The sequence below is a fragment of the Gastrolobium bilobum genome, unplaced genomic scaffold (assembly GCF_033153095.1).
Source record: "Gastrolobium bilobum isolate Gb01-03AN ecotype WA unplaced genomic scaffold, APGP_CSIRO_Gbil_v1 utg2122, whole genome shotgun sequence".
Classification (NCBI taxonomy): domain Eukaryota; kingdom Viridiplantae; phylum Streptophyta; class Magnoliopsida; order Fabales; family Fabaceae; genus Gastrolobium; species Gastrolobium bilobum.
The window spans coordinates 282,099-297,846 of record NW_026897715.1 but is presented as its reverse complement, the minus strand read 5'-3'; the positions used below and the strand labels follow the sequence as shown (position 1 = coordinate 297,846).

The 15,748-nt window shown below is 31.3% G+C and overlaps 2 protein-coding genes across 3 annotated transcripts; one reads left to right on the top strand and one right to left on the bottom strand.

Moving 5' to 3' along the window:
* The first annotated feature begins 2,778 nt into the window (after window positions 1–2,778).
* LOC133309526 (protein NIM1-INTERACTING 1-like) lies at window positions 2,779–3,660 on the top strand. The gene is made up of 2 exons (XM_061510312.1): window positions 2,779–2,838; window positions 3,154–3,660. The coding sequence occupies exons 1-2, from the start codon at window positions 2,836–2,838 to the stop codon at window positions 3,514–3,516; spliced, it is 366 nt and encodes a 121-aa protein (XP_061366296.1). The 5' UTR covers window positions 2,779–2,835; the 3' UTR covers window positions 3,517–3,660.
* Window positions 3,661–11,027: 7,367 nt separating this feature from the next.
* Window positions 11,028–15,525, bottom strand: LOC133309432 (probable boron transporter 2). Of its 2 annotated transcripts, none has more exons than XM_061510198.1 (12): window positions 15,064–15,525; window positions 14,862–14,944; window positions 14,457–14,649; window positions 14,177–14,315; window positions 13,894–14,059; window positions 13,599–13,765; window positions 13,331–13,504; window positions 13,118–13,213; window positions 12,883–13,020; window positions 12,374–12,699; window positions 12,023–12,290; window positions 11,028–11,505 (listed from the first exon to the last, which is right to left on the bottom strand). In XM_061510198.1, exons 1-12 carry the CDS (start codon window positions 15,165–15,167, stop codon window positions 11,188–11,190), a joined length of 2,172 nt encoding a protein of 723 aa, XP_061366182.1. In that variant the 5' UTR covers window positions 15,168–15,525; the 3' UTR covers window positions 11,028–11,187. The 2 variants fall into 2 exon arrangements, with proteins under 2 accessions (XP_061366182.1, XP_061366183.1); XM_061510199.1 differs by having other exon boundaries at window positions 12,374–12,693; window positions 12,889–13,020.
* Window positions 15,526–15,748: the final 223 nt, after the last annotated feature.

Here is a 15,748-nt window from a genome sequence, read left to right as displayed (position 1 = left end):
CGTTAGATCAGAATCTCAATAGGAGAGAAAAATAATAAGTGTACAATAGATTCTGATCTAATGGTGTTGAAAAGTGGTAGGCAAAATTAACCACTGAAAATAATAGGTACAATAACCTATCCTTTTAAAAAAATAGTTAAGACTTTTTACAAGTTTGTTTAATTAAGTACGCTAGTTTTACATTTATGGAATTTTTTTGGTAAACCATTTATGATTTTTTTTTTAAATTTAACGGATTGACATATTTAAGTATTATATATGATATTTAATATAATATTATAGATTTATTTAACATATTTAAAAAGTTTAATTTAATAGTCTAGAGATTTAAGAGAAACTCTTGTACCCTAAGGGAGCGTTTGACATTAGAGATATTTTTTTTAACCGAGAAAAAAAGATTGTTGAAGATTTGATAGGAAATTTTTTATTTCGAGTAAGTTATGAAAAAGTATTTGGTTGATCAAAATTTCATCGAAAAAGTTGGGTTATTTTACTGATGCTATATTTGATTGATAGTAAAATATTGATGGGAATGTAAATTGAAATTATCAGAATATCAAAGACCATGGGCAATCTCTTTACACAAGATATATATATTACAAGGGTATTTTTGACTCAATATATTACATTTAAAATCCAAGACCATGGCAAAAAAAAAATACTAAAGATTAAGTGGGATAATATTTTGCCTTTGTGTAGTTAAAAAGAAAAATATTGGGAAAAAAATTTATTGACATTTTATTCGTAATACTCATATCAAACATAATAAATAAATATTCTACACCTCACTTTTCTATCATTCCGTACCAAATCCCGATACCAAACACTTCTAATAGTACTTCCGCATTGTTCTTTTGACAAACAAAAGGGAAAAATAGTGAAATTTACTGTTAGGAGAAATGAACAAAGTCGTCAGTCGTGTCAATCACTAACTATATTTTATTTTAGGGAAATAATTTTCTTATGTTGTAGGAAAATGCTTATCTTATGTTGTAGAAACAAGATTGTAAGTGGGACCCATAAGTAAGAGGAGAGAGAAAAAAAAGAAATGGGACCCACCTAGCTTGTGTGTGTAGGAAATGTAGTTATCTTATGTAAAAGTAGATAAATATAACCCTTTATTTTAAGCAATTAGAATTAATTTAGTGCTAAGAAATTTTGATAATTTATATTAGATTACTTGTTTAATTTCGATCAATGTATGCAAAAACGAAAAAACTATATTTTATTTTAAAATAACTACAATAAACTTTTAAATTGGAAATAAAAGTTATTAATTTTTTTTCTAAACTTATAAGTTTTTGCTTGTGAGCTTATAGAAAATTGTTCAAACTCGCATGTATTTATTAATATAAATCGTACCATTCATTGCTTCATTTTTTAAATAAAAATAATTTTTACTTTCTTTCTAATTTTATTTTTTTGTAAATATTTTATAGAAAGTATGTACAAGAAATAGGTGCTACGTGTATTACTAATATGTACATATAATCAAAAATGATAATACCTTATAAATGAAGGATCTATTTATAAATATTACAAATTTGACCAACATTTCACTTAGAATTAAATATTTATGAAGGCTATATATGTACCAAAAAAGAAAATTATGATAGTAGGAAAAGGTTTATGGGCGTATGGGCATTTTTTCTTAAAAGAAATTGTTTTTTTTTTTTGGTAACCAAAAGAAATTGTTAAATAAATTTTATTAATACTATTTTTTTTAAATTTGTGTTAAAAATATTTAGGTCAAATATTATTTATGATGTATTTAAAAAATATAAATAAATAACATTTTTGCTAATTATTGTTCTAAAGACACTTGTTAAAAAAATTAATATACAAAATACAAATTATGAATAAAACTTTTAAAATTTATAATATATTAATTGTTTAATTCTTATTTAATATTTAATATTTTTTTGTTTTTTCTTAACAATATTATTAAGATACTTGTTAAAAAATTCATAAAAATAGTCAACAAAAATGTAAATAAAGAATTAAGATAAAAAAGTAAAGCGTCTTTTTTTTTATGTTGCTCCAATTTATTTTTTTATTTTTTTACAATGACTAATTATAATTATGTATTTGTGGGAATACATAGTTATAATTTTAAATTTTTTTTCTCTCTTTAAAAATTATTTGCTGACTTGTAAAGAGAGAAAAAAAATAATTTGTCAATTATAATTATGTATTCCTAAAAATACATAATTATAATCTATTGCTGCAAAAATATTTTTTTACAGCATATAAGAAATATATTTCCCAAAAATAAATGCCCAGATTAATATGTTGTATTAATAAAAAGAAAACTGCTAAAAGTGAAAAAAATTCACTAAAATTAATGTTAAGATAATTCAACAATATTATTCACTTTTAAATAAAGAAAGGAAAAAGGAACGTCTTTTTAAAAAACACAATTTCACGTCATTTTAGTAATTTTTAATTATATATATTCAAAATTTATAATCATAATATTAAAATTATATTTTTTTTGACATTTTACATTGACATATAATTTGTGAAGAGAGAAAAAAAAATATAACTTTAACATTATAACTATATATTTCTAAAAAATACATAATTAAGATTATTAAAAAAATATAAATTGTATTCTTTGAAATGACATTCAGTGAAGCCATGAAGAAGTAATTCCTATCAGTTTAACTTACCCGTGAAGTATTCTTAACTTTTATTAATCAAAATTTCGGTCACAGTATACCTTTATTTTGTTTATAAAAGGAAACCATCATTAGCGGAACTCAAGACACGGCATAAGAACACTCGTAAACTCTGCACAAGCCCACGTCGATGCCGCTGCCAAAGACATAAGACATGGTATCTATCTATCTTCATCTTACTTCTTTTATATATATATATATATGAGTCAAGGTATTTTCAATCTTGATCATTGATCCACTTGTATTCAATGGCTCACATTACTATTAGAGTCTTTAGATATAAATGAGATCAAAGAAAAAGATTGAGAGTGTAACTTACACCGGTGTAAAATGATCTTGACCCTATATATATATATATATTTCAGCCGTTCTTTGCTTTAGATGTATATGCTGGTCTTTGATCTTTCCTTGGGTTGGGTATTATGCAGATTAATTAATTAATTAATCCATTTGTTCTCACATGGAAAATAAGAAAAGAAAGAGAAAGGACGATCATGGTGACGATAAGGATGATGAGGTAGAAGAAGAAGAAGAAGAGATGAAAATGGAAAAGTTTTACTCGCTGTTGCGGAGCTTCCGAGACGCACGCGATCGACGACGAAAGGAACTGGAAGAGTTGGAGAAGATTAGTGAGAGGAAGATGAAGACAGAGCAACCCACCACTTGGGTACCATGTTTTGAGTGGAGTGATTTTACAAACGAGGTTGGGTTTAGAAGGCCACCTTTGCTTTTTCCAACTCCATCTCCATCTACATCTCCAACAACACCTGCCACTGACAAACCTGAGATGGACCAACACCAAAGCCATTCTCTCGACCTCAACCTCGCTCTCTAGCTCGCGTTTTCATCATTATATATTATCTCTCTTTTTTCTTCTTTCTGAAATTAATTTTGATTCTCTCTCTCTCTCTCTGTATATATATGTGACGAATGTTACAATAGAGTAACATGCTTTAAATCAAGTCCTCCTTGGCCTTGCTGGTGAAATCCATTTTTGAAGAGTCACGAATTTATTTTAATGGATTCAACTTTCAAGCGATGGGGGCGGGGGGGGGAAACTTCATACCACGCACGGAGATAAGGAAGGGCAACTGCATAGTAGAATAGAGGGAAGTCAATTTCGTGCTAAGCTGGTAATTTAGTTTGTGTTATTTTTAATGAAATAGATGTGTGTCATTTTTAAAATACGTAAAGCTATGTTATTTTAAATGTGATAAAAAAATAAATTATAAGGAAGAGAATGGACAAAAAGAAAGAGAAAGACGTGAATTTGACTTCTTTTTGAGAATAAAATAATATATATTTTATTAAAATACTTTATTCTTTTTCCTTAATCCCAAAACTATACTGTTTTATAGCTGTATGAAATCATTTTATTTCCAGTTGCAGAAGTAATATTAATTTTTATTGAACTTTTTTAAATTATGAAAAATATAAACAATTAATTTAATTCAAAAATTTAAGTTAGTGAATGAAGTTTTTGAATAGTTTATACTATTCTTTAGAGTTTATTGGGATTGAAGTATGGACAATATATAAATCTATCTACTCGTGTTAATCCACAAGAGAAAATGAAAGGAGCTGTAAGAATTGAATTCGAAACAACGAGATTCAAATATTATATAAAAAATTAATTCAACTTAAAACTTAAAACTAATAGATAATTTGTGATTTATACTATTTTTCAATATAAAAAAATATTCACCGTCTTCAAAGTTATAAATCGATAAAGGTTAAACAAGTGTTTCCGACAGTATGCTCTCTCACCATTCAGAGGGACAATAATCGAATTCTGCGGAGAGCAAGTAAAAGTCAGAGGACACATCGACCTTCTGAATTGACCTCCTTTGGCCAAGTAATCCATGTTAGGTACCGTATGTCCAGACTTCATAATCAATAATCACGACTTTGGAACACTGATTAAAGTCTCACTTTTTGCTAAATTTTTTATCTAAATACCACACGAACAAAATTTTTCATCAGACTGTCACGTATCGTAATTTGCTTTCATTGATAGCGAATTTCGTGGTCAATAATTTCGTGACACGTAGTCATATTACAGACCAAATTCGCTATCATTAGTAACGAATTATGACACGTTAACTTTTTTTTAAGAAAATGTGTCATGTGTCACAAAATCATTGGCGAACGTAATTTGCTACCAGTCGCAGCGAATTATGTCACGTGGCAGTCTGATAAAAAATGATGTTCGCAGGATATTTGAGTAAAAATTTTGTCAAAAAATAACATTTTGATCACTGTTCCCACCACTTTAGTTAATAAGATCCATACTAATGATGATTTATCTTGAAGTCATACTAAATAATATTAAAAGAATACTGTGCTACAAATTAAGTTTAATGAAATTTACAATTTTTTGCAATTTGTATTACCTTTAAAAACTAAATTTAGAATTATACAAAATGAATTCAAAAAATAAAGTCACACCCAACAAATAAATAAGCCTTTAAAAAATGTGACTGTATGAATATATAAAAGATGTTGGTTTATTGGTTCAAGTGATAATAAATTTGGTTCTAAGTTCTGAATTTGAGTTCTTAAAGAAAATGATATTGAGAGAGTAATTCTCAACTACGTAGCACTAATACTGATACGCAACATGGGATACGATACGACACGACACTGTGACACGTTAATTTTAAAAAATGTTAGATTTTGACACGTTATGACACGTTTTGATATTAAATAATATTTTTAATTTATGTAATGTATATTATATTTAATATTTAATAATTTAACAAAAAAATGAAGATAAACTCATAATAGCCATCAATTTTGCAAAGAAACATAAGATATTCCAATTATTTATATTAAACTCAATAAAATGGTAATCGTCATCCAACGTATTTAATAGTTAAAACTAAAAACTCAACACAACGCATCCTTTGAACCTTTTTTTGAGTCTTTACAACACGTGTTGGAGTGTCGGGGAGTGTCAGAGTGTCGGAAAGTATCGGACACGACACATCAGGATTTTGGAAGTGTCGGTACTTCATAGATTCTATTCTCAATAGTATTTGAACAACATTAAACCAGTGTTTTAAAACCCGGCTCGGACCGGCCGGGTCGACCCGGGACTCGGTGACCCGGTGAGTTCCCCGATCCGAGCGGGTAGTTAGACCGGTTATGCAGTCAACCCGGATTGGACCGGTTGACCCAGCCGAAACCCGGTGACCCAGTTGACTCGTGTTAAATCGGTTTTTCCTTTTATTTTATTTTTGGTAAATTTTTTGTTGTTGATAAGAACTCTTGAATTAAAGCATATTTATATTTTATGATGAATATGATTAAAAGTAAGGTGAAAATAATAAGGTATTTTAGATTAGTATAGTTCATTTTTGTAATTTAGTTGCATCTTATAATGATCTCATGAAGTTAAGTGGTGATAAACACTGATGGTCTCATGATTTCATCTCAACGGTCTAGAGCTAGAAGCTTAGAAGTATATAATATTTGCTATCATTGAAAACTAATTTATTTTTTGAAGCTTATAGATAGTTTTCATATGTGAATTTTTATTAATATAAATAATATTTTTATATTTTTAATATGTGAACAGTAAAACCGGTTGAACTCGGTTGAACCAGTGATCCAGTACCTCGACCGGTTCGATGACCGGTCCGAGTTTTAAAACACTGCATTAAACTGAATTGAATAGAAAAAGAAATTGTTAGTTGCCACATAAATAAAATAAAAAATTTAGATATATTTAGATCGGTTTGTTTTTGCCATTTCTTTATTTTATTAAGATTAAAAAAATCGATGCAAAAGGCGTAATAATAAAACAACGTTTATTAATACAATGAAACAAATATGTGTAACAATTAACAAATGAAACATTCAGGCGTGATAGATTTTAGTTGATCATTTATGAGGACTGCTTTCTCTCCTCCACATCTAGTTACTTACACCATGAGTGTAAAAATACAATTTTTTTTTTTTATGGGATTAAAGCATCTTCCATAGTTCCATGTTTATTACTTTCATGCCTTTCCTTCTGTACTATGCACAATGCTTAAGGACTTCCAATTTCATCGGAACATCATCTAGGCTCCTGTTTTTGTTGGCTCGTTCAAAATAATCTGCACATAAATAATACTAGTTAACAACGCATACAAAGTTTATATGTTTTATACAAGTAATTTGATTTTAAAAGAAAGACCAAAATGGTGACGCTTCTAAAGTAACACCAGATTCTTTAATCCCTTTTTTATATAAAAGTATTTTTTTTCCCTTTATATTTCATTGTACAGGTGTAAGACAAAGGTGTTAATTTCATATGTGTCAGAGCCTTATAAGGTAAAATAAAATGAAAAATGAAGAAAATACACTTATTATCATCTTCCATATATCATCAAAGATACAATCCATGATTTATTTATTTATTATTATTATTATTAGTTTTTTGCAGTGGTCAATGGGCCAACCACTTTTTAGGCAGGGAAAGAACCACTTAACTGTTGTTTTTCCTCATCCTGTTCCGGGTCTTCCTAATGCTGGAAATTTGATAGGTCCATTTGAATATATGATATTATATTGATAGGCACTTAACCTAAAGTGAATTAAAATCCAGGACTTGCTATGGGCTCTCACTGTGGCCGAACGCTAAAAAATAAATGGGTAATTAATGGAAGATATCATCATGGGCCTAGTCATTGATACCATACAGAGCAACAAATGGCCCATATGCAATATCCCTCAATATTTCCTGTCTTTCTTTCCAAATAAAACCAAAGTATTGGAACAATGATTTGCTTTCCCATATATCTACAATGTATTCCATTTGTATAAAAGTAAAATATTTCTCTATGGCGGTGAGGACGTGAGGTAGGAATCAAATAATTCATTTTTTTTCCTCTACATAAATTTTGAAGTCAAGGAAATTTTTTAACTGTAATAATATTTTCGGGAAAAACAAACATAAAAATATTTTTTAACTTCTCTTTTGCTTATCACTTTTTTAATTTTTTATAAAAAATTAAAAAATGAATTATGTCATTCTAAACTTTTTAAGAAAGAGACAATTTTTTTATTTTACTCTCTAGTCTAATTTTCATTTAAGAATGAGATATGCCATGCTTAATTTTTGTAATAAATAAATTAAATTTGTTTGAATTAATTTTTCATTTTTTTTATAATTTGAATTTTTTACACTTAATCTTTTTTTTAATTTATATTTATTAATTTTAATCTGCAGCTGCTGTACGTGCAACAGTTAAATACTTGCCATATATACGTAAAAATATTAAATGCGGAGAATCATAATCATACAAAAAATAAAAGCATTAAATATGAGAAATCATAACCATAGACCTGTCATTGTTTAATTTTATCTATATATATATGCAGTTGCACATAATATGACATGTGGAAATAAAAAGTTAAAATAAATAAAAAAACATAGCATTGGCATTGGACCATTGGTAATAAGAAAGTTGATAAAGGAAGATACCAAAAAGAAAAAAAGAAAAAAGAAAGAAAGTTGATAAAGGAGGACATGAAGAATCTAGCTTACTCCATTTTCTTTCCCCCACCCAGCAACCTAGAAATATTTGTACAGGAAAATATTTTTAGTGTATGATCATTCCGTATATCTTTTATTAAATATGAAAAAATAACATATTTATATTATCTTTATTTTTAGAATTATTTTCTTGTATTTCTTTTAGAAGACGTTTGGTAGATGAGAAATATTTTTTTATCCAGGAATCATGATTCTCAGAAATATAATGAAAAAATGAGTTTCCCGATAATGTTACTAAAAAGTGGTCTGATAGGCTAAAATATTCACAAAAATATTGAATTAATTTTTTTGGTGTTATGTTTAGTTGATTATAAAATATTGGTGGAATGTGAATTGAGGTTAATTATGTCCCAAAAAATTATTAAATATTTTCATCACATGAGATTCTCAAAGGGTTCGTTTTTTCTGCCGTTAATGCAAATAAATTATCTGCAACAAGTCCAATATGACGTTGTTTTGGGACGAAAATCATGATATTTTTGTAATTTTAATTTATTTCAGGATTATAATAGTCTTTATATTTAAATTTTTTAATATTTCAATACTAAAATGACGTCGTTTTAGGAATAAATGCAGATAACTTATCTGCATTAACTGCAGAAATATTTTTTCCTTTTCAAAATGTCACCCATTTTCATGATATTTTAAGATATAATTTTTCTTCGTAAATATGAATCTCGAAAATTCGACTTTCCTAATTTTTTTTTACAATTCTCATATAAATTATGAATAAATTTTAAAATTTTTCTTTTCACCAAACATGGGCTAAAAAAGTTCCTACTTCCCATTATACGCGATTCAGATTATATTAGAATTCAGAGGGTCCAAAATAGGCAACCACCTCCCTACCTAGCCTATTAGTAGGTCAACATGAGTTTTTGTCTTTTCGGTTGATGCCAAAATCAGACAGCAGAGGATCAACAACCATTCATAAAAAAAGTTGCGTGTTTCATTTCCACCTCTCCTTCATGAATTGATTTTATACTCACTATAAATCCTTGCATGATGACTTGAATCTATGTCATGAGGTTGATTTATTTTGTGTGTTGTTTTCTTGAACTTACTCAATTCCTGTTTCCATGGAGAAGTGAGCATGTATCAGCTCTCTATTTTTACATTATGAATGGAACCCTTTTTGCGTTATACAACCCTAACAAGTTGAAGTTGGTGGCTTGGACGTGGCCTCGAAATTTGACAGGGTTACTTTCAAATGATTGTTCAAAACTTCACATTCTGCACAAAGCCGCTTGTAGTGGTGCGTGGTCAACTGATGTGTCAATTCTTGAATAACTTGATTCTGGTGATGACGTGATGTTAATCGACTTCTTTTGTCTTTTTTTAACGTGATGTTACTGTTACAGAATAAAATATAAAGTATTAAAAAAGATGATCATATATCACATTAAGGTGGTTTTGGATTGGAGTGATTCTTTGATATGATATTTTAGTGACTACGAGGCTGCGAGTTCAATCTCATCGCCTCCCATTTTCAGATAGAATTAAGAAAAATACAAGGCAGATCAAAAAAACAGGCTTGATGAGCTTGTGTCATATCTATGCTTCAAGCCCAAAAAACTCTTGTTGGAGAATAAAATATTAAAAAATGAGCTTGTGCCATATCTACGCTTTAAGTCCAAAAAGCTTTTGCATGACGAAGTGTGTTAAAGAATAAAATATAAAGTATTAAAAAAAATCATTTTAGATTGAAGTGATTGTTTATCAGTTAAGTTATTATTTTTTTGGAACTTTTTGCTGATCTGTACTCAAACAGGGATCTTGTAATCATTAGACAGAGATGTAAGCTCTTTAAACAAAATGAATCAATGAACCCCACTAGAACACCACACAACATTACCACTCTCCCTCTCTCACGCTTACTTCCTGTACTTGAGAATGTGGGAACCCCCTCTTCTTTTCATTTGCATATGTGTTTACAAAGAAATTTTGTTCACCGTTGTTTCTATGCTTTTTTCCTCCCTCTCTTTCAAAAGCGCCTTTTTCAAGTAAACTCGGTTAGCAAGTGCGGTCTTGTTTTCATGTTGTAATCATTGTCATTTTGACCGCCAATAAGGGGATGTATCTTCTTGATTTCACGGCACTATCACCGAAAAGGTTACCCCAAAAGTTTATCTACACGCAAGCAAACACTTCCTAAACACAAGTGACATGTTTTCATTGAATGCCATGGTATTAGCTAAGGTTTAGAGATAATATTAATCCCATTAGAATAACATGTATTGGTGGTGGACTCCCGGCATCTAATCGGATCATGTGGGTTAATAAGACTTACGACCTAATATATATTAAGTTAAATTTGACCTGTTACGTATAAAATCAAATGGAACAGACTTTGACTTTTAATTTTTTTTTTTAAAAATAGGCTGTAGATTTTTTTATATATCGAGCTTATAAGCTTCTAGGCCGGCCTATATCATATTATTTATTTTAAATAAAATTATTATTTTACTAATTTTAAATAATAAAATAATAATATTTTAATTATTAAATGTCTTATAGGCTAAACAGGCTAACAGACCATGTCACACTAAGTATTTTACACAATTTAACCTATTTAAGTCAAAGTACAACCATTTAACCTCTTTTTTTATAGATTATCTTAATAAGCGATGGAGTACTATGAAAAATCCGGTTGTTGTATAAACTCATCTGAAGAGCTATTTCATAACTAATGCAAGACTCAAACTAGTCATAATTTATTAAAACAAAAACGTGATAATGATACACATTATTATAACATTCATTAATACAATTGACATAGGAAAGCGCCATACTTTGGCTACATATCTGTTGTATATGGGATAAGGAAAAAGCCTTTACAAGTTACAATAACCATATTGCCAAGCAAAAATAAAGAGCAAACTAAAATGGAAATGAAGCAATCAGTAAGCCTCCTAAACCCTTCTCTAAGGCATAATATGACAGCAATTCTTTTACGTTTAATTATTTGTTCTCGTGCTGTATTGAATCTGGGTTAAGAGGACTTCTTCCCAGACTTGGTAATCTCACTACTCTTGCCTTTGGACTGTGGGGACCTCTTGCACCAGACCGAGGACTTTGCTCAGTGGTGAGCTCACCCACGCGAGAACTAAACGAAAGACGTGGACTCTGATGGCTTTTAGGATCATTTTTTGGTGTTGGAGTGGAGCTTGTGATCTTTGGACTACTTGTGTGCCTAAACTCTCCACGGCTTCTTGTTATAACTTCATCTAGGATCTCACCTTCTCCAACATAAGAAGCACCAGCTCCAAACTCTGATTGCTGTTAGGACAGTAAACACGAAGTTGTATGGAATTATAAATATAACCACAAAAATATATATAGATACAGGGGCAGGTTATATTTACAAACTTTTTTGTTTACATTACAAACTACACTATAATCTCCTAGGAGAATACAAACTACATTATGTTCTTTTGGAGGAGAACATAGTGTAATTTGTAAAAAAATTAAAAAAAGTTTGTAAACGGATCCTGTCCCATAGATATATATGGAAAAATTAAAAATTCAGTCACTGGACCGTCCAGTGCACTAAGTTCTCCTGCGAGAACTTAGTGCAATAAATATTACAATGGTGTTCTCCCGGAAAAACATAGTTATAATTTAACTATAACTGTGTTCTCGCGAGAGAACATAGTACACTGGACCGATTTTTACATCCAGTAATTGTACACTCACTGAACCCTATATATATATATATATATATATATATATAACAATGACTCAAAAAATAGACTATCATGGATTTATGTTAAGCTTGTTGGATAAGAAATCTTACTGTTGCAATGTTGAATGGTAAAGCCGTTTGCTCTTCATACTCTGCTGCATCCAAGTCTTGAAGGTGTGCCCCTTTGAAAAATTTGGGGAGAAAGTACTGTCTTACTGGAACTAAGAGCATGATCAACAAAGGAAACATGAGCCCGGCAATAGGAACCCAAGTTAGTCCAAAACATGTAAGAAGATAAAGGGTTTGGAAAATGGTGAATGTTGCTATTGTCTTGAAAGGGACTGTTTCCACAAAAGTAGCATGGTAATCCTCTAGCACCCTGCACATGAAGTGGAAATTTGTTGATCATTATGATTAAATTTAAACATTAGATGGCTAAAAGAAATAGAATGTTTAATTTACTTGTATCTTCTGCTTGGTGCAGTGAAGAGTAATAGGATCCTTTCCCAAAACTGGTTTCCAGGCAAACTTTCAATGGCCATGAAGGCAAAGTAGCCCCAAAGGACTGAGGTTGGGATCTTCTTGAGTAAAGGCATGGCTGCAACACATCCTCCTACCATTACTGCTTGAAGCAAGTTACTGACACGCTGTTCCTTTACCTCAACAGGTAGCAGGTCGTCTATTTCTTTCTCAACATCAAATATAGTCTCATCTACTGGGGCGTCCATGTTTCCCATACTCGTAGCGGCTTGAATGGTTGATTCTTTTAATTCTTTTAGTCCCTGTGCCTGATCATAACATTTGACATCATATCATTTAATGTCATATGTTATTGGTAAACAATGAATTAACAATGATTTTTTTAGTTCCACAAGTTAAGCGTATATAGTGTTACACATTACATGCTTGAAACTCAAATGAAGAAGATTTAAAGACAAAATGTAAAAGAAAAGAAGATTTAGCAGACTTACTCGAGCAGAGGGATCCTGGTAAATAAGAGGCGTCTGCATTTGATGGTAGGCTTCTTGCATGTTGCCATATAACTGTCCTAAACTAGCATTCTTTCCAATACTTTTTCGTGCGGTTACCACCAGTCTGTTACGAAGCAACTGTACCACCATTGCTCATTTTTTGTTAGTCATGTTCATATTACTAACAATTAGAAATTGATTAGGGAGAAAATGACAAAAGCTACACTTGATTTACCTGATGTTTAAGAGTTGCCAGACTCTTTGTGTGCATTGGAGACTGCGGTATGACTCCATTTGCTGGAGGAACTCCAATAAGGCCACACATTAAGGTCTTCAATCCAGAAAAATGAAATTTACCATTAGAAAAAGAACCAAGTAAGAGTACACAACAAATTAAAGTTCAATGGTAAAATCTGAAGCCATGAAGGATCATGAAGAAATGACATACCAAAAACCCCAAAAGGAGCAAGTCATAATGGTAAGAAGATGGCTTTCTCAAATTGAACTCTTTCTGCTGGGAAAGCTGGGATGCCACACTATGGTCAAAGTAATAAAGCACTGCAATCATGGTTGCTGGGATAAATGCTCCGATTATGTAGGCAACAGGAACATGGATCATGTCCTGTTCACAACAAATACAGTACAATTTTTTATTTATTTTACAAGCCATCTTGTTAGTGAACTTTGAACTAGTAGAAAACTTGTAATTTACATGCCTTGATAACAGTCCAATTCTCGTATGCACCCGGTGACCATGGATTTGGGCTGAAGAGGCGCCTTGGGATACCATGTGGAACACTTCCAGAAGGTATGTAGGACACACCTGTCCAAACTAGGACCATAAGAGGCACACCATAGTCTGCTATTAGGCTGCGAAGCCAACCTGTAATAAACTCAAATTATATTCATATGAAACCAAATGATAACCATGTACTAAAGTTTCGATTGTTAGGCATGTTATATGGAAAGGGAAACATCTATGTACTTTTTGATCATAAGACAAACACTTACCACAACCATAACGCCATGACCTTGCCTTTCTGCTTTTCAATGCAGTGAGGAGAAGGCCAAACGAGAGGACTAAAGCAAACATCCCATTAGCAAACCTCCATGAAGGTATAAACTCAGTTGATTTTGGATTTTCTCTTTCTGGTATGCTAAATTCATCCACGAGTCCCTGGACAAAGATGATAGTGTAATGTTAAATAAATTTGGTTGAAGTGCAACATAATTCAGGTACTTTAATCTCATGTGAACACGTAGTATTAAGTAACAAATGACATAATACTCTTACTTTGATAGCTTGCTGCATGAAGAGCATTGCAATAAGGAGGCCAAACAACTCTCCAGCAATTCGGGTAAACCTGTTGATTATGGAGCAAGCCCCTAAGATGGCCAGTAAGAATAGCAACAGTGCAGTCCAGACACATACCCTACAAAATCAAGTTATAAAAGAAAGCAGGACAATGTTAAGTCACATTATGATGGACGGTACTAGAACAGAATTGCATAAGGGTCTCCATATGAAAACATGGACAAAAAATAAAATAAAATCAAAAGACAAGCTTATTCACCATCCAGTCCATGCCAGAAACAGATTCGGGCCCAACTCTGGTCTCTCTTTTGCAAAATTGAACATAAATGTGTACATGATCACGGTAGGCTCTGCCACTCCTAAAATCAGCAAAGGTTGACCACCAATGATTGAGTGTATAATACCACATATAGAAGTGGATACCAAGGTTTGAACAGCTGTTAGAACACCATCTGCAAGTGCAAACAATAGGCATACGTTATAAAGCTCTGATAGTATGGTAATAATACTGTCCTATTTCCTAAGTTCTTTCATTTTTTTTTATATATTCCTAAAAAGAAAAAGGGTTATGGTGAATGAGAAGTGCAACACTGGGAGGACTTTATCTTTCAATACTTTTTTCTCAGGAAAAAGAAGAATATATTGAAGCTAGAATATTCAGTACCTGTATTTCTCTCTAGCTGTTCACCAAATGAAATGACAGGTATTGCTGAAGCAAAAAATATATATGTGGTGGGGGCCAAAATCCTGTAAAGGGAAGCAAAAATTGTTAAAAGTTATACGTTAACTGCCACTGGTTGAAGCCTAGAAACATTATAATCTTTCAGTACATAGATCACTAATGCCTAAAAAATTTGAAAATATACCTTAAGCCTGCTTTGATTCCACCAGTCCAATCTTGCTTGTAGCACATTAACCTTCCTCTCAGATCATTCTTGATTCCTTCAAAGGGTACAAATGTTTCTTCCATATCTTTTGCCCACGAAAAAAGTTTCAAGGGAATCAATATCAGATTACCAGCCTGTGTAGACCTTCTAGACTTTCCTCAGAAAGTTACTTGGCAGCCATTGGGGCTAATACTGCTAATCACAAAGAAACAAAGTATAGATTACATGATTTTCTGGTTGTTTTGGTAGATACCTCAACAAGGCTCAATCACAAGAGAACTGAGTAAGGAGGGCAGAAGAATGTGCTGATAAATTAAACAAGAAGGTAGCATGAATAGTACAGTCTGGCATCAAGAGACATATAGGAGAATGGGAGAGATTCAATGCTGTAAATATGCCAAGAAGCCAGCTGTACCAAAAAAAGAAGAATTTGTGAACTCGAGATAGATGCTCTTATATGCCAGCACCAACAAAAGAGCAATTGTTTCCTTCTCGAGTGCTTCCTAATAACAAAAATGTGTGGCAGAGTATTTATAAGCTTTAAAAAAGCAAGCAAGCAAGAAACAAGGAAAGAAATGAAGGTAGATTTGGTGTGCAAAGTACATTGTTACGCCACTGGCATGTAAAATGTAAATACAGATCAGTCCAATCTTTCCAGCTTCGT

Bases quoted from the DNA above. Each gene is read 5' to 3' on its own strand.
- LOC133309432 (XM_061510198.1), bottom strand. From the start codon at position 15,167: ATGGAAGAAACATTTGTACCCTTTGAAGGAATCAAGAATGATCTGAGA. The intron at 14,650-14,861 runs GTACTGAATATT...TTGCACTTGCAG, and splicing joins ACAGCTAGAGAGAAATACAG to ATGGTGTTCTAACAGCTGTT. The intron at 13,214-13,330 runs GTATGTCATTTC...TCTGGATTGAAG, and splicing joins TGCTCCTTTTGGGGTTTTTG to ACCTTAATGTGTGGCCTTAT.